The sequence below is a fragment of the Charadrius vociferus genome, unplaced genomic scaffold (assembly GCF_000708025.1).
Source record: "Charadrius vociferus isolate BGI_N301 unplaced genomic scaffold, ASM70802v2 scaffold410, whole genome shotgun sequence".
Taxonomy (NCBI): Eukaryota; Metazoa; Chordata; class Aves; order Charadriiformes; family Charadriidae; genus Charadrius; species Charadrius vociferus.
The window spans coordinates 1,449,804-1,473,824 of NW_009646499.1; the positions used below are offsets into that span (position 1 = coordinate 1,449,804).

At 44.5% G+C, this 24,021-nt stretch overlaps 1 protein-coding gene across 1 annotated transcript in view; it reads left to right on the forward strand.

The window, feature by feature from the left end:
* Positions 1–24,021, forward strand: part of UNC5C (unc-5 homolog C (C. elegans)) — a 157,559-nt gene that overhangs the window by 96,408 nt on the left and 37,130 nt on the right. Inside the window, exons 5-8 of the mRNA XM_009883065.1 lie at positions 1,531–1,634; positions 13,754–13,934; positions 16,045–16,212; positions 17,478–17,642. Of these exons, the coding sequence (XP_009881367.1) occupies positions 1,531–1,634; positions 13,754–13,934; positions 16,045–16,212; positions 17,478–17,642 (618 nt within the window). The remainder of the gene's footprint in view (positions 1–1,530; positions 1,635–13,753; positions 13,935–16,044; positions 16,213–17,477; positions 17,643–24,021) is intronic.

Consider the following 24,021-nt stretch of genomic DNA (forward strand, 5'->3'; position numbering starts at 1 on the left):
CTTGTGCCTGCAGTGCCAGCGAAGAACAGAGATGCCTCAGTTTTGCTAGGGAAATGCATGGGTTTAAGGACGTTAGAAGTTCACCACATTATCAGCTTAAGTTAAAATCAGTATCTCCAGCTACAACAGAGCTTTTCCACAACTAGATTGACATTTAATTCCAGGTAGTTGAACAACCACACTTGCCCTATACAGGCTAAGGACAGCGGTCTCGTGCTATCCGAAGGCGAGTTTCAGAGGAGCTGATTTTGATGCCAGATACCCCATCTCCTTTTCCATCTGTGCATTTGCCTGCCCCAGGTTTTTGCCTTTTGGTAGTGCTGATGCAGTTCCTGCTGGGGTCAGCTGTAAATCAGACCTTGGAGGTAATCTAGATGAAAAATGACTCTTTGGATGGTTTATTTGTAAACTGGTTCAATTCAGTGATATGTTTTCCAGCACAGCTGCATTTTATGGCTTCAAAATATGAAATATTTGGCTTTTAAATTGTTCCCATATGACTTGTTTCCAATATGACACAAGTATTTGTGCAGCCTCGCCGTGAGCTGGCATAGGGAACTGGTCTGACTTCAGAACAAAAAGTAAAATAAAAATAACTTTTTTTTGCAAGGTGGTTTTTTTTGTTTTTTTTTTTTTAAGCCAGGGAAGCTCTCTGGTATAGCCTCAAGCATGGCCCTGTGTCCATTTGCAGGAGGGAGAAATATGCCCCAGTCGCTACTGGGGCTGAATGCTCAGTTCTCCAAAACCCCATCCTCCCTGGCACAGCGGAGGGGGTGCCACTCCATGGCAGAAATACAGAGCCAGTGATAAGGAGGGAACTTCTCAATTCCATTTTACCAGCAAGGCAAAGATATTACAGAAACGTACAAAAAAGCCAGAGCTCACAGCTTGATGAATTGGTCCAATGTTTGGAGGCGCATTTGATGCCCTCTCTGCCTGCCACATTTCTGGGGTGCTGTGCCAGGATCCAAGCACAGTTCAACTCCAGATTATGATTATTATTGTCTATTTAGTGCTACAGGGATAATGATAAAGTGAAGAAAAATTAGCTAAAGCCTTAAAGTTAATGCTTATAAATTAAAAGTATGTTGAATTGCAGCATGAAAACTTGAACCATGAACTCAGCTTATGTGCTTTAGTTGTACAGGTTTATCTAATTTTCCATAACTTTCTTTAGGACTTCACTGGCATAGTTTACCAAACGTCAATTATCTGAAGAAGGGACTTGTTTTGCTTTTGGTTCTGTGTCTGGACATGACTTTCCACATTGAGGCCTTCGATCCTGGCTGGGTTCATATGCTCTACCACAATATAAATAATAAATCCACTATGAAACCGTTGACTGCTTAATGTTGGAATGAAGTGAAAACATGTGCTGGTCTTTTTTAAGTGCTTCAATTTCCAGGGAGCCAAAATGCTATTTTCTCTGTTTAGAAAGATCCCTCACATTTATACGGTATGGCAATCAAATATAATTTATACGACCAGCTATTAACACTAATTCTTTTTCTTCTCATTCTCCCTCCCCAGATCTCCGGAAAACTTTTGAGCAGGAGCCCTTGGGGAAAGAAGTGTCCCTGGAGCAAGAGGTCCTGCTCCAGTGCCGTCCCCCCGAAGGCATCCCAGTAGCTGAGGTGAGGAGCAACAGCAGTGTCCTGGCACTGGGACATCCTAACTAAGGCCCGATCGGTGGCTAATGGTGCGGTGAGCTAGGGCACGGCATGATGAATGGGTGGTAATGGAGAGCTGACTGACTGCTGCTGGTAGACAAGATTGATTGGGAACTGATTAATGGCTTCGGATTATGGTGCCTTGCTGGGCAGAGCTGCAGGCAGTTTGGTTTCAATTTGTTCTTCCCTTTCAAAAATCACAGTTATATCTGGCATCCAAAGGACACGTAGCTGGTGGAGCATATTAATACCAGCCTACTGTCTTTCCTTTTCCTTTAAAAAAAAACCCAACAGATTTCACTTACTGTGAGAAGCAGCTTTCAAGCATAGTATGAAGATGTTTTAATTTTCAGTTTGCCGGATTACATTTCCCTCATGTTTGTGCACATGCTTATGTGTGCTTATGGAACATAGGAAGTTCCGTTCCAACACAGGGAAAAACTTCTTTACAGTTCGGGTGACAGAGCACTGGCACAGGCTGCCCAGGGAGGTTGTGGAGTCCCCTTCTCTGGAGATTTTCAAAACCCGCCTGGATGCAGTCCTGAGTAATGTGCTCCAGGCAATCCTGCTTTAGCAGGGGAGTTGGACTAGATGATCTCGAGAGGTCCCTTCCAACTCTGAAAATTCTGTGATTCTGTGTGATTCTGTGTGCCCCAGCCAGGCAGCCTGGCACAAGAGGGTGTACCGTGGTCCAGCACAGGCTCCCAGGTGAAGCAGCGTGAGATGGGGACAAGTAGGTAATGTGTCTGCCTAATGATCCATCTTCAGGGGCTTGTCTGGTTTTCCTGCTGGTATTTAAGTAACCCCGGAGTGGGTCGCCTGCCCTCCACCTGGCAGAAGTGAGCCCCTCAGCAAAATCTGTGCCTGCCAACAGCGGCGGGTGTCCCTGTGAACAGGAGTTTGCCTAAGTGCGGTTGTGGCTCCAGCTTCAGACTCATTGCTCACGGGAGGGGGGGTTCTCTGAGTCACGGGGGGGCTCTGAAATCCTAAATCCGCTGCGGCTCTTAAGAGAAAAATTGATTGTTAATGACGGTAATTCCCCTATCTGAATTCTCCTCGGTTTTCCTCTGCCACGCACAGAAGAAACTGTTGCCAATTTGCATTAGGATAAGTTAGACTGTCATGGCTAAGTAGCAAAGTGGTTGTCAGTCAGCGCTGATGACTGATTTCTCAGGAGATGAAGCTTAAAGTGTTACCTCCCCATCTAACCCAAGTTTAGATTTAATCAGAATTGCAGAAACGTGTCCACAAACATCAGAAGGAATAATTAGCATAGAAGATTTTTCCCATTTTCTTTTTCCATAGGCTGTTTCCTTTCCCTGTTAAGATCCCCAAAACTGTAAAGAGCATTTAGCTCTGCCAAGCCAGCTTGCTGACAACTGTAATACTAATCAGTTGGCTTTCCTCAGGAACTTAGCCGCATTTTTTTATTTTCCTTTCTGATGCTTCTTTGCATCAAATCAACTTGTCGCTGTGCCGTGACCCGAGTCTTTGCAACGGGATATGTTGTTCTGGAGGTGCAGGGTAGTACTGGGGAACTTCATTACCTTTGCTAGAAACGGAGATTGATGATGATGGGTAGTTTGTTTGAATGCGATGTTACAAGCACCTCTGAAATTTCAGCAGCCAGTCTGGTTATTCCCTCGGAAGGGTCTGTAATGCCCAGCCGGGCGGCTGGGACCCAAACAGCATCATTTAACATGACGCGTGGAAGTGATCTCTGAAAAGATCCTCTGTGAGCTGCTCTCATAATAGTTGCACTTTTTCCTGCCTTTTAGTATCCTGGCTCACTCTGTCAATAGCCGAGATTCATGACTCTACATTAACTGGCTCTGAATCTTATTTGCACCGTGGTCAGGGCAGACACCAATTAACACTTGGCAGGCTCAGAAATCGTATACTCCCCATCTGACATTCAAAAGAACCATTCTCAATGTTGGTTTTTTTCCTCTCCTGACTTTTGAAATCAGAAGGAGATCAAACACCCAGATTGGACAGCCGCCTAATGCAGCCTCTTTGTAGATTCTTTCCAACACTATTAAAAGAACAAAGACCTGAACACTAATGAATATGAATACCTTAATGTGACACTTTATTACAGCCACTTGCTGAAGCTGGTAAGATAAATTAAAAAAAAATGGGAAGATAAAAGGTAACTTGGTGGGTTGAAGGATTACATGATTATTTTAATTTAGAGATGAATGGCTTCTTTGTTTAAGACCGTTTATTTGTTCGGAGAACTTTCTGATATGATGGTGCAGGTAACTAAGTAAGAAAGAACTTGGGAGAAGGCAGGCAGAAGGCTGAAGCTTTTTTCCATCTTGTTGAAAGTAGCGTAGGGTAATGCATATGCTGCAGCTGTGAGCAGCATTTCCAAATGCTTTGGTGAGCATGTGCCTCAAACTCTTCCCACTCTGGGCACTATGTTTGGGTTTGGTTTTGGGTTTTTTTTTCCACTTATTGCCTTCTGAAGTAGTCAGTGGCTTTAACGCCAAAACAGAGGAAGAAAAGTTTACACTGTGAAACTGTACACATTCACTGTAATGTAATGCTGGAGTGCAGAGTCACGGAGCCTTCCCCTTGCTTTTTCTCTTTGATTTTATTCTTCCCCTTCATTATTTTTTTTTTCCTTGGTATTTCAAAGTGGTGCGAACAACCATGCTCAGGGATACATTCTGTCCTCTTTTCAGTAGCTGGGGAATTTAGTCTTATAATTCCCAGCCTATTTAATTGCAATTAACTGTGTCAAGCTCTTATGGATCAATGCTAGTGCAGATCTTACTATGATTGAAAAGCTGAGCCACATAGAAGCGTACAGCTGCTCCAGAGGGCAAGAAGGACAAAGACAGAGATGGGCAGGCAAAGCTTTTAAAGCAGCACTTACCAGTCCCTCAGATCCACGAGGACATGCCGAGCATTAGAGTAGGCTCAGATCACAGCCACTAAAAAAAAAGCCCAAGATCCAAATAGAAGATAGTGTGTTAAAATACACCAGTCTTGTGGCCTGAGGTCGAATCCAAGTGCGTCTTGCTTGTTCACTTGGGACCAAGTAAGGAACTGAGGGTTTGCTTGGTCACCGGGAGAACCGGATCAGCCTCTCTGTGGCCATATGCCTTTGCCCACCAGCCCCGACCGGCGTCCATGCCAGCTGCACCGTGGCATGCCTCCCCACTCTGTTCTATAGCCAATATCAAGCTGAACCTACCTGCAGGTTCTGCAACACCCAGGTAAATGTTTTGTCTTTTCCTATACGTGGCCCAAGCAAGCAGCAGAAGGCCCAGCGCAGGTGCTGTTAGGCTGAGGTTTCTGTACATAGCTGAGGAGTGAAGGGGACAACTCACATGTTCCTGCTGTGGAAAAAAAAAAAGGCATGGACATAAAACCAAACAACACCCTGCCCTAGCTCCACGCTTCCCTGCCTTCTGCTTTTCCTCGATGGGGAGGGATAGGATAAGGCGGTGAGATAAGCAGTCTGACCTGCCAGAGCCGGCGGGAGCTGCCGGTGCTGAGCCGAGATCAGACAGGTGCAGCTCCCTGGTGTCATCAGAAACAGCCATGTCAAATCCCCTCTCTTCTGTGTGTGCATTTTTTTCAAGCCTAACCTGAGAAGGCAGGAAGGGTCCTGTTCTGCTACGCTCCAACAGTAATGGCAGAGTTATTAGCAATTAACCCCTTAGCTCAGTTAATTTGTTCTTTGAAAGATGCCAGCATGGTATAGCACATGATAAAATATAGCTAGAGACACCGAGTCACATCACATTAGCTCATTGTGATAGGTTATAGATCAAAACATCAATGAGATGTAGGATCGGTTAATATATCGTAAGCTGCCAGATGAACTTTTGCATTGAAATGTGTGATTTGCTGTGCCTTTAACAGGGAGATAGTTGTTTCTTTAATTATAATTGAGGTGTTTCACAGAGTGGTTTAGTTGCAAAACAGGGTGAAACATACAGTTTGGTGACCCAGTTGGGTTTAAAACTGGATGGGATATTTATCCGTGTTCATGGCTTTAATTAGGAACTAGAGCAAGGGGAAAACCATCCCTGAGTCAAGAGGCAGGGTGTTTTACTGAGTCAAGATGACTGTGACACAGACTTTATTCAGCTGCTCCTGCACAGGCAAAAGCTGGTGGAAGCTGGGGGCTTCTCCAAATAGGCAGCATCAGGTGGCTGCTCCATCTAATTGATTATTAATACGAACGCTGTTTGCTTTGTTTCATGAGAGCCACTTATGTTTTGCAGCAATTATCCCTTAATTGGGAGTTCATGTGTATGCATTTCCATGCAGGTGTGTGTTGCTGAGGCAGTGGTTTATATTCCCGGCAGAAAAATGAGCTCTAAGACAGGGGAGTAGAGGAGTTTGTGGCCACAAATACTAATTAGCTGGGAAGTGACATTGTCCTTTGCAGTGCCTTGCAACATACAGTAGAACTGCCTTTGGCTGTCATCGGGAGGAAGAGTGGGAAGGGGCAGGCAGGTTTGTGTGCAGAAGGAGCACAGCCTAAAAGAATGAGGACCACTCATTCCTTTTGCCCTGGAGAGCCGTTGGGTAAGGTCCGGCAATGCAGGCCTGTCCTTCTCCAAAGCGATAAAGCTCCCTGTAATTGTCAGTGTCTGGTCATGTACATTTCTCATAATTTTTACACCTCAATCTAGTGGCGGATGGTTAGGGAATTCTTTTGAGAAGTAAGAGAGGCAGGTTATAACCCCCTGCTTGAATACAGCCTTGTGTTTGGATCTCGTGCTTCCCTGGGAAATATGCTGACTACTAGCTTATTAGGTGGCCTTATTTTTACATTTCCTAGCAGTTTATTTCCACAGTGCAGAAACCCATGCACAGCTCTTCTTGCAGGACTGAGGTTTTTTGAAACCTGAATTTTCTATGGGATCTACCCCTATACTTTTCATTTCTGGAGTAGTTCTGTTGATGCTGATGCAAGTGAGGGTAGAGCATGCTCCTAAGTTGCTGTACGATTGGCACAGGCAAGGGTGATCTGTGAGACTGGAGAATGGTCAGGTTTCTCGTTCCTCCATAAAATGTTGTAATGGGAGGTTTTCTACAAGAGCAGTGACCTGAACCCTGCTAGCTTATTCTCTCTACAGCTTGCTTTTTGCGGCAAAAATGGCTCTGGGTTGCTGTTTTTTCTAACACAAACTACCTCTCCTCTTCATGCTATACTCAGGAAAAGCAGCATTTTACCTTACACTTATTTTTGGAAGATAGGCAGTGTGGGGGACAGCTTTTTGCTGCGTTTTTTGATGAGGTAGTTGAGTGTACCTTCCATCTTCCCCCTTAGAGAAGATAGCTTCTCGTCCTGGAGATGCTATTCTGTAAGCCTACAAGATTAGGCCGTCAGGTCCTACTTCAACAGCAACTGATTCTTGTTCCCTATAGCTACCAGGCCTTGTGGCACCTGAAGCACAAGAGTTACCTCCGGCAGGGGTTTGTAGAGCCCCTGGTTCTTACCAGCATCCTCAGTCACCCGGCGATAGCATGTGCCTTGGTCACTTCTTCTGGCAGTAACTTCTTCAGATGCAGTGCTCACCTTAGGTATGAAGAATTAAGATGCTCCTGTGTTTCAAGGGAGGTGTTTCCAAAATGCAGTCTGCAGAGAGCACACCAGCTGTCACTTAAAAGTCGTATGGTCAGGTTTTCTTGGATTTTGCTCAGGAATTTCCAGCTTCCAGAATCAATGCTTTTCTTTTACTGAGAAGTATAACTTGGACAAAATCCCGCATACTTGAAAACTGGTAGGAGGAACTGTCCATACAACGACAGGCACAATGCCAGTTTCAGGGAGAACAGGAAAAGGGCCATCCTCAGGGACTGCAGCCACCACCCAACATCCTGTTCCCTTATTGAACTTTATGATCCTGAAAAACATATAGCTCTGTGCTGTGAAGAAAGAAGAAAGAGGCCATCTATTCATCTATCTATCTATCTGCAGACCGCACATTGGTAACCAACCCATTTAAAGCTGTTTCCAAACAGACACCTCCCAGTTGGTTTGGGGATGGGGGAGTCCATATGTCCATGTGATGTTGAAAACATCAACCAACACATGGGACCTCCATTCTGAACCCCTCTTTCAAGCAGGAAAGGGAGCCCAGCAATTCCTAGTGGCCTCACAGCAGCCACTGTGGTTTTTGATTAATGATGCTGTGATCTGTATTTGAATTTGAGGCTCTATGAAACAAAGTTCTCTATCTGCTACTATCTGAGCCATGCAGTCCACCTCGGCCTTTGAAGTTTCTTCTGAGAGGCTTCGCTTCCCTGTTGTGCATAAAGCGAAGCTGTAATAGGGCCGGAGACATCCAGCAGCTGTAGGTACACCCTGTGAAAATTTTAGTACTCAAGCAGAAAGCTAGATATATATGCAATTAAGGAAGTGTTTCCACAGCAGGAACACAAATTCCCCTTATTGGCAGCAGAAGCACAGTAACAACAACTGAACAAAATGTCACAGTGGTTTGCATTTGCTGTCTTATTCTCAATATGTGTTTTGCAGTCTCTCATAGCTGTAATTTCATTCACTTTGGAGACTACTCTCTTTTCCTCTTTTTTTTTTTAACCTTAAACAGGTACAAAATCTATTTCCAGCAAGTAGTGCGCAGAGGACAGCATCCTCTTCAAGCGGGCAGTTGCTGGGATGAAAGTGTACATTTGAAACCAAATCCAAAAACCAAATAACATTCTTGAAAGAGACACTCAAGTCTCAAGGTGCCTGAAATAGCTGCTGGCTCAATAGCCTGTATGAAAGCTGCTGAGGTTTTCTCAGGCTCACTTGGGCCTCTTGTACTGCGTCCAAGTCAGTAGTTAGCTTCACAAATGTTTTATTCTTACTGGCACGCATATGTGTGCCCTTACTATAAATATGGTATGGGATGCGTGTCTGTTGTTACAACTGGGGTGAAGAAGGGGAGCTGTGATTTCCCTGTGGCTGTTGGAGGCGATGTGAGCTTAGCAGGGACTGCGGCAAGGCCAGTGGTGCTGCTGTGACCGGTCGGTAGAGCTGCAGAGAACACCAGCTGCAACGCCAGTGTGGTTGGGACATCAGATGGAAAGCGTTCATGCCACATCAGCCAGGCATGGGGAAGGCAGGGGTGCAATGGTCTCGCCTCCCAGAACCCTAAATTGCCTTTTATCAAGGCAAATCTCTTGCTGCTCCCAGCTGTTTGCATCTTGTTTCTTCTGGAGAATTGCACTTGGGCACCACAGGGCTTTCCCTGTGTCTAGGGGAGTGGAAGACTTGCTGGTTTTGGCAGGTCCTCTCTGCTCCTAAGATGACTCTAGGGCAGGTTGTGCGAAGGAGGCAATGAGAGAACAGGATCCAGAACTCGCACCCTGCTGACTTTCCTCTTGAGATTGCGAGAGATGTAAGGAATGACTCGTATGATCAGGAGGGGACGATCTAGATGAGCTCACATCCCTTTTCCATTCTTGGGTTTCTTTTGGGGCAGATGTGCTTCTGCTCTACCAATTTCTAAAACAGTCACACATACGCGAGTGTGCCAAGAGAGTTAAGTGTCTAGTAGTGCTAGTAACTTGGTATGGCTAAATTTGTGTCAGCAATTAGCTTCCGTAATAGGTTTTCCTGCATATGTAATCACTTGTGTGATTTATGTTCCCTGTGTTCATTCAGTCTGCACTGAAGCCCGGCCTGGCTTTGCAAATCTTGGTCTCCGCGTGTGCTGCCTTATTTCAGGCTGCTGCTGGAAATGTCCTGCAGCAGCACAGCTCTGGCTGCAGCTCGGAGGTAGAGCCGGGGCAGTGATTGCAGCTTTTCTGTTCTTGCTGATGGTCTCGCTTTTCGTGTTGGGTGGCATGTGGCAGGTTCCCTCTGTTAATTAGAACAAATGTGCCAATTATGTTAATGTATCTCCCGATACTAATCAGCAAATAATTAGAGACAACACATCTGTCTCTCACTGGGGAGCAGGATGACAGAAAAGATGCTAAAAGGTACGTTGCTCTGAATTCCAGCCGTCTCGGATCACGCGCTTCCTCAGCCGGTCATGGGGATGGCTCAGTCTGATGGCAGGCTGGCCAGTGTGTTAGCAGCACTGGACGTGTAGATCCAGCACAGCTGGCAGGAGCCGTGTGCCTCACTGATCTGCAAATTACGTCCCGAGGACTAAGGAGCTCTGAGGAAAAACTGGCTGACTTTGGGTGTGCTCCACCTTCTCAGCATACGCAGTCGCTGTGAGTCAGGATTTCATTCACTATGTTCTCACCTTTACAGAAGGACCTTCTCTAGCTAGTCAATTTGCAAACATACATACACCATATAACATATAACAAAATAACGTTCTTGAGTAGAAAACTAAAAAAGAAACGGGCATTTCCTGCCTGCTTTGTTCCAGGGGGCTGGTATGTAAGAAAAAACATTTACATGTTGTTCTGATTTTCCATAGCTGTCATCTCCACAAGGGCACACTTACCCCATCCTTCATGGCAATATTGTTGCCAATTAAATGATTTCTGTTGCCATAAGGAAAAACTGATGCCCAGGCTTTTTCTCGGTATATGCACAACCATCCATATACATTTATTGATAACAGTTGGAGGGAAGTGCCTGATTTAATTGAATAAATAGATCAGGTGCCTGTTCAAGAATCATTGTGACTATCGCCATTAAATACACATCCTCAGTATGTACACAAACCCAAACATCTACTCTAGAAACGTCTCTCCAGAGAGTTGAAAAATGGAGCCATGAGGGCATGATTTAGTGTGACCCTGAAGAGAGGCATCTTGTGCACTTTGAAATGCCCATTGGGTGTCCTGCTGTTCCTCTGTCCCCTTGCCGGAGGGGTGCAGGTCTCTGGCACGTAAATGTCTGGTGCCTCATCTGCCAGCCTTGTTGTGAGCACCGCGTTTATCCCCAGGGCACCAGTCACCATTATTCATGCAGCGGAATTAAATTCAGGATAAGTTTCTGCATTGACTGGATTAACAGCCTACTTCAGCAAGGGGGCTGTGCCTTGGGGAATGACATGGCATCAAAAGAGATCGTTGCTTTTAACTTCTGTAATAACAGTTTGCATACTTGTCATTCATAAATCACACTGTCTTGTTCCGCTTTGTTCTCTTCTCTTTTGTATTTGACACCTGTTCTTTTCCTACTTATGTGACAGAGCACCCCTGCGCCCATCTATTCTGGTTACCTCAAAAAACCAAATCTGAGGTTTGGAGGTGCTGAGCACTGCTGTCACCCGCAGCGGAAAAAATGAAGCCATCCGTAACTGAAAATAAGTACCAGTGAAAGTCTCTTTTACGTGTTGTAGTGTGTTTAATTAGTCATCATTTCCACAGGGACTGAGAGAGAAAGCACATCCGCTGGAGGGGTGTGCTCTTTGTTGTGTTGCTCTACTGATGGCTAAAATGTATATGAAAGGTAACTCCTGTCTCTTGTCAAATCATCCATCAGTTCCTCCCTTCAGAATTGGTGATGTTATCATTTGCTACATGAACACACTCATGACATCATAAAAACCTGGATGCCAGAAGATGACTGAATTAGATATGATAAAGAGGTATCTTGTAAGAGAGATGGGGTTTAGTCATGCACACACGGTACCGACATACTGGCAAAACAGATTTTTCAGAAAAAAAGGCATCCTGTTGTTCTGCAAACTTAATGTTTTATTGTTAGAAAAATTCTCTGAGCCATTAGGTGAAAAGGATCTTTTTCCTAAGAGATTTGGTGAAGAGCCAGAGGCAGTATACTGGATTATACAGAGTATCTTTTTTTTCTGATATTGGCAACTCCTGTTTTCATATCATCTTCAGTGTTTTTGCAGGGATGAAAGGGAATTTAATGCTCATAGCTTTCATTTCGTCTAATCAGCTGAGACCCAGATTGAATATGTATGTGTGTGTTTTTGTGGAGAGAAAGTGTTGCAGAGTACTGGAAAAAGAGAACTGCACGCTTGAGCATGGAACCATGCACAGTGCCGAGGGCTGCTAGTGTATGTGCTTGGATGGGCACACCAGGAACATTTTGGACTGAGCCGTAGACCATGGGATGACTGTAGTCCTGTCCGCACTGAGGTCCTGATGTCCTTCATGGGCAGAGCACAGGAAAAGTACAGGTGGATTTGAAGGAGCTACACAGCCGTGGCAGTGTGTGTAGCATCTCTTAGAGTCCTGGCACAGGTCTGTGCTCCATCCCAGAAATAAATAATGATATTAAAACCCAAGAAAGACGTTTTGTTTGTGTGAGAGGCAGGGGTTAAGTGGCAGCCTGCCCCTTGAGGAGAGGTAGGCTCCGGACTTGTTTTAGTCTGGGACAGACACAGACTTGACCTGTGGGTCAGGAAGGAGCTGAATATCGTTATTGACTGAACAGGAATCTGTCTGTCTTGATTATACATGGTACCTATTAGGATTCAAGAAAGGAGGAAGAACAATTTTAGTCATCCTGGCAAGGAAAACCAGTTTATTGACTAAGAGCTTGTATCTTCCATGGTAAAACGTGAATGTTGTAGTGACAGAAACGCAGCTTGCAAAGCTGTATGTCTTTTTTTCTTCCTCCCCTGCTACTCACAGACACACATATCCATTTCCACAGCCCTTTTTTTGCACCACCAGTTTTAAGCTATAAAGTATGGACAGTTGTGAGGCTGCCACATACTGCAGTGATCTGCTGTGGGAGAGGAGGATTTGAACCAAGTCTTCCTCGGGGGAGTGGCTTTACATTCTGTAAGGGGTACATCTTTGGAAGCCACTCACACCTGATGCACATCCACCCAAACTGGGGTAGGGGAGCTGGAGCCGCTTAAAGTAGGGCTAAAGATGGGGAGTGGGCGGTGGGCAGCTTGAATCCAAGCCCGTGTCCACGGGTGCTGGCCTTGCAGCATTGGACCAGCTCCGTCTGGGGATGAATTGAGCTTTCTGTGTTTAACACTGGGAGAGGCCGTTGGTTTTCTCCCCATGGTTTGGGACACTCTGTGCAGCTGTCTCAGCAGGGGAGCAGGTTCTCTGTTGGTTTTGGGGTATGTCGATGCTTGGGCAGTTCCTCAAATTTCTTTGGAAAAGTGAGGTCTTGGCAGTTAGCACCTCATGGGTCCGACAGGTTGATTGTGTTTATGTTTTCCTTCCTTTAATTAAGTCCTGGGCAGAAGCTGAAGTGATCCAGTGACATGAAGGCCCAGCTTTGATCCATCCAGAGCCCCAGTCCTGTCCTTCACAGCACGCTCGGTTCAAATGAAAACAAGCTACTAGGTTTGCAGCCAAATTATGTTCGGGTGGCTCGCAGCAGTCAGCTGGGATATAATAGGGTGTTTCTTTAGGAAGGCAATAAAGAGAACATTATCTAGATTAAAAATCACATATGAAAATATTTTTCTGTGTAACCAAGGAAATTACGCTTTATTAAAATAAAATATAGCTTACATAAAGAAAAGGGAAAAATAAGCACTGATGTGCTTTGTGATTCCCTATTTCCTTGGTAACTGTCTCTATTTTGTTTAATCCTGATTGCAACAAAACAATAGCATGAAAGTACATGTGAGTGCATGTATACTTAAAAACATTGGCGTGTTCCTAATTTGTTAGTGTGACCTATTCTGGTATAGGGCCTCATTGTGTTAGACCCAGGGCAGGTACATACAAGGTTACTGTATTTTTAACTGCCTAATTAGACAAGACATGCAAAAGAATGGGTGAGATCTCTGGTGGTTTAGGGTTTCGGATGTTGTAAGGGAGTTTTCTGTTTGTGGATACTGTCCTAAGATATAACCCCTTCCTTGTGCCTTGCCTCAGACCCTGAAAGCATAGATCAGCTATTTTTCTCTGTTTGATGGCTGGCAGCCTTTGAAAGTGCATTGATATTTTCAAGGCAAGGCGGGTGCGAGGGAATGGGACCCAAAGGAAAGGGTAGGCCTGAAAGATGTTCTCCTGTGTTTCTGCTGTGGTGCTTTATTTCAGTTGGCATCGTGCATCAGGTGAGTCCTTTGTGGTGTGCCTTGACTGATAGCATTTTTTGGCATAAGCAATGTAATCACAGATACTGTGCCCGTTGTGGTGTGACCTGATGCTGACTCACCGCCTCTCTTCTGGCGCTTTGAAACCCCAAGGTGGAGTGGCTGAAGAATGAAGAGGTGATTGATCCCGTGGAAGACAGAAATTTTTACATCACCATCGATCACAACCTGATCATCAAGCAAGCTCGGCTTTCTGACACAGCCAATTATACTTGCGTTGCCAAAAACATTGTGGCCAAAAGGAAAAGCACCACGGCGACTGTGATCGTCTATGGTAAGTGATGCGTTGTCCTGCTGCATGTGGATGGACCTGCACTCAAAGCGAGCGGTGGGGCAGGAGGGGGATGCAAAATACCTGTATGCAACTCTTACTGCAGTCAGTGTCCAGGTGGGACCACCTGTGCTGCCCGTTGACTTGCAGCCATGCGCAGGGACTGCAGTCAGCATTCATTACTGAAAACACTCAGCAGTACAGGTCTAGTGGCTTGTCTTACTGGTGACAGGCAATGGCGTGAAAGGAGGAACAAGCACCTACGCAAACAGCCAGTTGTGTCACTGAAGAGAAGGTGGTTGCTCCCCGGGCTGTAACACATGCCGGCTGGAGGCAGCAAGGAGCCATGGAGGGCACTTCCTCCAGGAGGAACATCCAAGACATTGGTTCTACCAATGCATTTCAGGTTGTTAGTGACAGTTTTCAGAAGTAAGACTAAAACCGAAAGGTAGTTTATGCTTCCAGATACTGCTAAGAGTGTCAGAGCTCAGCAGAATCATCCAGCTTCTTCCATCTCTTTAAATAAGCTTGTTTTGGGTGTCTACTACCAAAACATACTCTGATATCAGGGCAAAGTAGCAAAGCACTCTGGGGCTGCAGTTCATAGGCACACAACCTAGATTAAAAATAAATATCAGGGAATTACAAAGCATGGGATAACATTATTCTGTGTCTGCATCCGCAACCCTGATCTAATGCTGAGGTTGGCCATGCTTTGGCTGGGGAGGGGCTGGATGAGATGCCCTCTTGACGTCTTTTCCAGGCTGTGTTGTGCTGTAGCTCTGCTGCACCAGTTCGAGCCTTTGCTCCTGTAATGTTACTGCCCCGATGCATCCCAGGCGGGGGTATCCACCAGAACAAAACCTGCTCTGACAACGTGCCAGCTGACTGTCCTGGTGTTCCTTACAATCAGCTTAATTATAGGAGAGACAAGTAGGAAAAAAATCCCTATCATTATCCCTAATATTCATTTCATATTCAGGGTAGCAGTTAGATTTAATTGTAAGCAGTTGCTTCTCTGAAGTTACAATGAGGGCCTTCTAGTTCAGTTTTTATAGAAAACCGACTGAATTGAGTTGATTAGCAGTGTTTGTCATATTGAGGGATGGACCATGCAAGAGCACTGTTTTGTAACTGTGTTGAATGCAGAAACATAAAGATGTAGGCATACTGCAACTCTTCTTCATACATATACAGCATTTTTTTCAACAGTGCAGTCAAGAGAGATGTATGGAGGGGACCAGCCATTTTTATGGGGTTTGCTACCAAAGCTGTTTAAGGGTTGTGTCACAAACATTTGGGGGTTGGGGAATCTGAGCAGTTAGTATGTTATCCATACCCTGGCAACGGCATTATTAAATAGAGCAGCACAGATCCTTATTCATCCATCCATCCATCTATCCCAGAAACTGAGGTCAGCATAAATATCTTCCAAATATAAATTTCTTCCCAAAGTCCAGAAATAAAAATGCATTTAGTGAGAGTTCACTCTGAGCACTTTAAATATCTGCTATGGAAGTGCTGGGACATTCATACACACCAGCTGTGTCCACAGAGGGCTGAGTGAAGTTGCCCTGGCACGCTGAAATCACCTTCTGGAATGAAAGGGAAAGAAAATTATCAATTCCTAGTCAAAGCACGGGAATCTCGCGGCATGCATAGATGTTCGGTACATCTGAGAATGCACTGGAGTGCAGATTAGCTCCCTTTGGAAAATGGTGCAGCTTTCAGAGCGCAGGCTTCTGGCTGGCAGAGCTGCCGGTACTCTCTGAACCTGCAGGGACTCTGGCTGTACACACACCACCAGGTGCTTAGCGCTGGGTCAGGTCGGTTTTCAGGAGAAGGTAGGTCACCCGCCAGCCAGAATAGCCATCAAACAGTGTTTTCCATTCAGCGTCAGCATTTCTTCAACTTGTACAATGACTTCTGACATGCTGTACGTTCGGTACGTTGGAGACGTGGGTTTGCGTCTGTTCAGTGTTGCTTCTTGTGCTCTTCCCAGCCATCACTTGTGACTGCTGTTGGAGGCAGCATGACACAGAGCCAGAGGAGCCTTTGGGCTGACCAGGATGGCTTGCTTACGTGATCATACTCTTTCTCTCTTGCTTTTCAGTGAACGGAGGCTGGTCTACTTGGACTGAGTGGTCAGTGTGTAACAGCCGATGCGGGAGAGGCTTTCAGAAGCGTACGAGGACCTGCACCAATCCTGCCCCACTCAACGGTGGTGCCTTCTGCGAGGGCCAGAGCGTTCAGAAAATAGCCTGCACCACTCTCTGTCCAGGTTCAGTATGAACAGTATACAGCCCTAGATAAATACTTGGTCTGTCACTAGTCATTTCAGGAGTAGACTATTAGTTACAAAAGCCTCCTTCTCTTTATTATTAAATCCAACATTTCAGTGAATGAATATGAAATTATGTTATGTAAGTAGATAAAATAGTATCAAGCAGCAGAGGATTCAGACCCACTTTTGCAGGCAGCTTTCACCGGTGTCTCAGCCCTGGTAATTCAGGAGATTTGGGGAACATTGAGAGCTTCAAATTGTAGGAGATGAAGGTTGAAAGCACTGGAAAAGGACTGGAATTTGAGCACAGAAAGCAACTGTGATGTAAATATGTCCAGCTGTCACAGCAAGTGGAGCATCTGGGGTGTGGATGTTAAATTTGAGGCAGGTGTTTACCTGACTTCAAATACAAAGATGTTTATACTGGAAAGAGATGTGTATGCATACCTTTAAAAGATACTTAAATGTAAACTTCTGAAAAATACAAAATTGTTTCAGGACATGGAAGGTAGTTGGCTTTCCTGTGACAAAAGTTCTGCCATATGTCCTATTGTCCAGTACTTTCCTACCTCTGCAGTCCCACTCAAATCAATGGCATTAGGGTTGTCTTCAGCTTGTGGAGCTTGGCCATCCAACTCCGGGTCTTAGCTGTGGACGGGACTTTAACAGCTGAAATTTCATCTTTGGTCGCTATTCCAAGTGACAGGCTCCTGGCTCAGGCTGTGTCACTGGAACAATTTCATAGTTTGTTCTGGGGCTGTTCAATTTAGTGCTTTTGAAAATCACCTCTGGGATTTTGAAAGGCACTAAACAAATTCCTAGTTCTGCTCATGTGAAATAGATCAGTGCCTCTGGATATTTCTTCTGATAGAAAATATTTAACATTAAATGTCTTCCTATTAAAGAATAATTTAATTTCTGTCCAAGTTTAACTTTAAACTCTGTGTTAAAAAATAAAAAAAAAAGACAGTTTCCTGATTTGTTGTTCATTTTCTTGTACACTTTGAGAACAGATAAACTGCTGACAAGTTTATAAAATGGGAAGAAGAGAGCAGAAATGGGGATGGACAGAGAGAAAGGAGAGGGAGAGTGAATCTGCATTTACAGGCCAGAAATAGGACTTTAAGAGCAGACTGACGATCCTTCTGCCTTGCTGGGGATGGCCAAGACTTGCAGGCTGGCTTGTGCCAAGACGTGCATCGCTCTCGCTTGGTCTCACTTTTATGTATGCCCTAACAAGTCATGTCCTTTTCTTATCTCAGTGGACGGCAAGTGGACGTCCTGGAGCAAGTGGTCCACCTGCGGCACAGAATGCACCCACTGGCGCCGAAGGGAGTGCACGGCCCCGGCGCCGAAGAACGGGGGGAAGGACTGTGAGGGGCTGGTGCTGCAGTCCAAGAACTGCACGGACGGGCTCTGCATGCAGGGTGAGTGCTGCTGTGATGCCTCTGGGGTCTGGGATGCACGTGGCCATACAAAAACCTACAATAACTGCAGGTCAGCATCAATGACCTGAAGTCACAGAATCATTTGTAGGATGGAGGAATGGGTTCATCCAGTTCTCACCAGACTGGATGTGCCACTCCTCTGAAGATTAGTGTAATGCTGTCTGAAGTTTATGAAGTTGAGCGGTGAAGAATTAGAAAGTCTCATAACAGAGCCCCCTCCCCCCTGTCATCCCCACCAAACAGCCTTTCTGTTTAATACTGGCTCAGCATCTGTCCAGGGAAGCTTGGCAGTGACTCTTACAGCAATGCAAATCAAAAATAGAGAGTTTAGGGCAAAGCCAGCATTTTCAAGAGTAAACTTGGCAAAGCAGATCAGCTTGTGGCTTCTTACGGTCAAGAATGATGGCTGTATGTGTTTCTACATATAATAGTTATGCGCTTTTTTGAATTTGGGGTGTCCTGTAGTAGAAAGAGGTACCCTGTATCTATGCAAACGTCATATATAGTTATCAGCATGCTGCAGCCTCGTGAAGATCAGCTCTAACACTGAAGTCTATTCTGCCTGTATCTATTCATGCCATGGTCCTGCCTTTGTGACCAATAAGAGGGAGAAGTAAAGAAAAGTAGGCTTTTAGGGTGATTCTGACATACGTTGACGAACAATTAATCTTCTCTGCACCCCATCCTTTTTCAAAAATGAGATCTTCTCTGTTCTGCTAATGCATTGAAATTTCCTTTTACATTTCGTTAGCACAATAGCCTGAGCCAAAATCCTCACATACACTTTTCTCCTGTTCCTTAGTCCTGTGCCTCTGCAGTACTTCTCTGTCAAACCTCAGCTCTTCGTTGTCTGAAGAAGAACTGTGGCTGTAACTGTCTGGTATCTAGGTGTCCAGATCATAAAATGCTTTGAGTTCTTATGAAAAAGGAGTCAAGAATTTTTATTCTCTGAGGCAGGTCACTTTTGACTGAAGTAGTCATGATGACAGAAAAGTGACACTACTAGCTAACACACAGGTCTGCTTCTTAAATAAGTGCCATATAGGTGGCTACTGTGCTGGCAGCGATCTCTGAGCTACCCTATGGCACAGCGTGGCTATTTACTCTGAGGTTTTCCAAATTTACAAAAAAAGCTTCTGCATAGTGGCTCACACAAACACTTTCATGACATTAAAAACTATTAGTCGGTGTCAGCAGCCTATAAGGCTGTAATTCCTCAAAACATTTGTTTTTATGGGAAAGCCAGAAAGGTGGGATTCAGGGCTCCTCTCTTTTTCTTTTCTAAAGATAGAAAAAAAAAAAATCCAGCCAACATCTTGCTGTATAACATCTTGGTGACTTTTATAGTGGGGAAGCTAACATACCCCTAGCTCCAGCAGCGTGCATAAGTCATTATGGTAAATTGGGAAGAAAAGGTACATATCTCCATACAGAAGAGCTCTTCGCTATCAGATTATATTTAGGCAGGTGTATGTCATCTTTGTGTATGTGCATAAAGAGAGCCATTTAAGCAGAAATCTTGTGGAAAAGTAGATATAATGGTATGGTAGAATAAAAGCCCTGTGGGGATCTCATTTATCTGTTGATGGTATATTGCATTTTATTTGTGAAAGTGGATGCCGAGTATAAAGCAGAGGTCTTCAGCGGGAGAGAGGGTGAGGCTGTTGTGAATCCTATTCTGCTTCATATGTATGTATATAAAAATGGTAATGAAAAATATACAGTCACATATTGACCTGCTTGGCTCCAGGGGCTGTGATCATCTTTCAGTGTTGGAATTTAATGGCAGTGTTTTAATGGTGTCTTTATACTCGTGGGGTTTCATATACCTGTAAAACTTACAGTCCTGTTCCCTGATCCATCACTGCTGAGAAGATTGATTTGCTGTACTTGGTGGCAGTGTGCCTGCTGTTCTCTCTCTCTCTCCCTCTCTCTCTTTTTCTTCATTTCTTCTTCTCAGTTTAAAGCCGATCTGAACACTTTTTTGTGCATGTAGACCTAGATTCATAGCAAATCGGCCTGCTGAGCTAGGAAGAACACAGGGCTCCTTTAATTCTGAAAACACCACGCCTCTTGCCACTTTATTTGAGGCAGGTGTAGACTGGCCTGGGACTGAGATTTCTCCTAGTCTGGGGACCTGTGGATTCACAGCAGACTTTTCCAATGCCTTCATGCCAGTGGGCCCGGCATGGCACAGGTGACGTAGAAGGAGACACAGCCACCTTCACTCTGTGGCCGTAGTCCCCCAGGAGATATGTTGGCCGGTTGCTTACCTGCGCCATAGCCAAATCCTGGTCCTAGGTGCCCTGGTGCTTCCTCCTTAGTGTCAGTCTTTCCTGAGAGCTTGAAGGTTGACTTCAGCACCATGGGTGTAGTTGAGGTCAAAGAATTAGTAGACAGACCCTCTTACCAGAAAGTCAGTAGGCTGTTGCTTTGACAAAAATTCACTTGTAAATACATATCTCTGTATAGCTGTACATAAAAGATACCCTAGAAAATGTTGGATTGAATGAGTCTAATTTACAAGCCCTTTCTCTTCCAGTCTATTATTCACTACAGTAGCATCAGCTGGATAAATCAATAAGCTCTTTCATCAGACTGCCCCTGCTCCAGCAAAGAGCAGCAGTCTGCACCACTATCGATTTCTGTGGGGATAAAAACTGTGGAGCTTTCTCCATCCCTTGTAATTATAGTATTTTACACCCAAAGCTGTAGTTTGTGCATGCCACTAACTGTGGCTTTACTCGTGCAACTCTGCTGTCACATTTATTCAGACTAATGATCTTGCTAGTACACACATGCACTCCCTTATCCAGTAGTTAGTATTTTTCTGTTAACATGAAAGGATGAACAGTCATTAAACTAGAGAGCCTGCAGAGAGACAGCAGGCTGAACTGAAGAAGAAAAGAAGCTGTAGTGAAAATTTAGAATGGTCATTGCTATTTTAAGTTTCCAAATGCACAATATTGCCTAGCAGGTCCCATTATAACAATTTCATAATTCCCGTAATAGCATTAATATGATCTCTTGGAACAAAAAAAATATGCTGTAGGTGTAGGAAGAATTGACTGGTTACCACCCACGCTAGTTGCATTATTGCGTCCTTAGTTGCATTATTTCCCATTTGAAGTATGAGTACTGTGGTAAATACTTCAGTGCAAGGAACAACACTTTTAAAGGCACGCACCACATCTCACAGGGGATCGCTATAAACTGAAACGCTGCAATTAGCCTTCCACTCATCCCGCCTAATGACTTTTGTGGGCGTTCTGTGTAGGGACTAAGAAAGCAAAGCGCTCAGCTGCTGGTGCAAACTTCAGCACAAGCAGTTCCCTTCACTACACCACAAATACGATTAAAGCAACGTACAATGGGAAGTGTTTTGCTGGGCCCAGTCTGGAATGACTGCGAGATCATGTGTGTGGTACCAAACAGGTGCTAAAAGTCCCCAGCAGGACAAATTCTGCTTTGCATTATGTGTAAAATGGAGGTGGACAACCTATGAAGGGAGTTAGCTGGGTTATGTTGAAGGCTTATTACATGAGTTGTGACGCGCGGCTGTCATGCTCAGAGCATGTCACCTGCGTCCTGTCTGTTGAGGATCTGAAGTGACAGTGTTCAGATCTGTATTCTCCCTGTCCTGAATAAATCAGTAGAGAAAGTCCGCAGGCGTGAGGTGGGGGCCTGTCCGTGCTGGTGAAGCTGTTGGTCTTTTCTGAAATCGTGGTAGTGATGCGCAGGGTTGGCAGAAGCACAGTCAGGAGGAGACAACCAGTGCCCCTTCTTCAGCTCACTCTGGGCTTTAGGAGATGCCATGGCCTTTCAGGAAAGGCTGGCTAAGTTGTGCTTTCAATTTTTTTCAAAACACAGGGCTAGGCATCTTAAGAGCAGCAAGGCAATACCAAAGCACATACTGTCACTTGAGGACTATGGATTATGTAGTTACATAAATAGTACTTTTGCTCTGTAGAGTAAAAACTGTTCACCTTATACAGTCTCACAATATGGAACACAAATCCATCATTGAATAGGGCCAAAAGGAAATTTCCACTTGTGAATCATGGCCAAGTGTCACCAGATCCAGTGTGGATTTTTCCTTCGTTCTTTTGTATGTAAATAAATTAGCATGAAAAGACTGAGACATGCTACTGACACTTTAAGAATGGAAGAAAAGATTCAAAACATCGTCACCCATCATTACAGACGACACTCTGGACTAACTTTCGGGTCGCTTTGGTTCTCTCCCTGCGTGTAGCTTAAGTACTTGGAAATTCAAATAGTGGATACACCACTTGAGAAAAAAGCACCTATACTATGGTGAAGATGTTATTATCAGACTAGTATTTCCATTCCTTGTTTAAAAAAAGCTGCCTTCTAGTCGAGAGTTAATCGATATGAAATGATGACGGCAAATCTGTGTTTGCCAAGCACTTTGAAATCCATGTCTGAAAGGTGGTATGAAGTTTGTAAGGTTCCCTCTTACAATGATAGTGCCTAAGTGAGTGAAAAAGATGCAGTTTGTCATGCCTGTGCATGAAACGGTTAACTGCTGCCCTTTTTCCAGTCTTATGCTTGTTTATACACAGATCTGGAGTAGAAAGCAAGGTTAACCTGATACTAAAATCTCTTTCTTCCCAAAACATATATATTCTGCACATGCCGTGCTTGTTTAATGTAACATGCCAGAACCTCTGATGCATTCGTTTCCCTTTTTGGCTTGTTTTGAAAGCCAGCATTCAGGGAAGAATTACAGGGCAGAGCAGTTTGATGAGGACCTCTGGTCCTCCAGAGCGGATTAGTGTGCAAAGAGCAGGGGAATGTTTTCCAGCCTCCAGGAGGTAAGCAAAACTCTCTCAAGGGAGGCTGCAACAGAAGCCTGTGTGTGCAGAGGAATGAAATAAAACCTTTTATTAAGAGCATGTGGGTCAAGAGAGAACTTCTAATACGTTCAGTCTGTCAGCATAATGATATAGCCACCTGGCCTGTTTCGCTGAGCTCTTGCGGGGGCGGTTCATTCGTTTGAAGAACGCATCTCAATTGTTCCTAGAAGAAATTTTCTGTCATACTGTTATTTGATATGAGTAAAGAGATGTGTTATACCGTTTTCAACCCAGCTACTACGTAATGGTGTAGCAGCCAAGGGAGTTTATACGCACATCTCAGAGTTACGACTCATCTTTATTTTTATTGTAGCGACATGAAAAATGCCCAGCTGAGAAGTGTCCACACTGGTGGGCCCCCTGCAACCGCTGAGTGAGAGCTCTTGCCTAGAAAACCTACTGCTCGAAGCAGATAAAAGTGTTGACACAATACAGAAGGGCAGAGCCACAAGTAGAACGCAGGATACTGAAATTGCTGTGTCTTACACCAGTCAGTTCAGAAAGAGCCACCTCCACGTTACTTTTAATGAAAGGCAAGTGCTGTAAGATCTCTTGGCTGTTTTGAAAAATCTCGACTAATTCAAAAATATCACAGCCATGCAGAGAGGAGAAAAACCCCAGCCTTGTCCATCTATAATTTTAGTTCTTCTTAATTCCCTTGAGTCTTTCTTTTATTTTTCCCTTATTCCTCTGCACATTAAAAAAAGAAAAGAAAAAAATTACTCATATGAAAGAACAAGGCAAGCTTATAATAAAGTCTAACTGATACATTAACGTAATCCTGGGGAAAAACCCCAACTATACAGTGACAAAAATAAGTGTTTCTATTTTTCCTACCATGTACATAGGTGGGTATATTTCACAATTTTCGTTGCCCTGGCAGGGTGTCAGGCAGAGAAAGATTACGTGAGCAGCCCAAGGCTCATCAGGGAGTCAGTGACAGGATCAGGAGTAAAACTCAGCACTCTCTATTTCTGTATCTCTGTTCTATATGAAGGACTAACAAAAACGTTGGCAGTATCCTTAAATGAAAACTCACACTGGGGAAGGAAGTTTCAATAGTTTGGGAAATGAATGTTGAGTTGATCAACTGATTCTGGAGCCTCTGGGAGGTTTTACACCAGGGAATACAGGTTACCTTGCCTGTGAGTTTACGGACCTGTCAGAGATTTCAATACATGTCACTGAACGTCCATGTGGATAACTCATGCTTTCCATGAGCCTTTTTTCCAGCAGTCCTAACAGTTTCAGTCCCCTCTTTTAGATCGTCTTCCAGCTGTCCCTTCCTTCATCTAGCTGTTTGCCATGTGCCCCCTCTTTCAGCTCTCCCTGTGGCCTGTGTGCTCTTGTCCCGCTACAATTGCAAAACAAAGCAAACCCCGGGAAGTCTATTTAACCATTGCAAAGGTGGAATTTGCAAATACACAATCCAGCAAATTGCCATGCCAGACATGTGTTTACTTTTCCTGTCAAACATG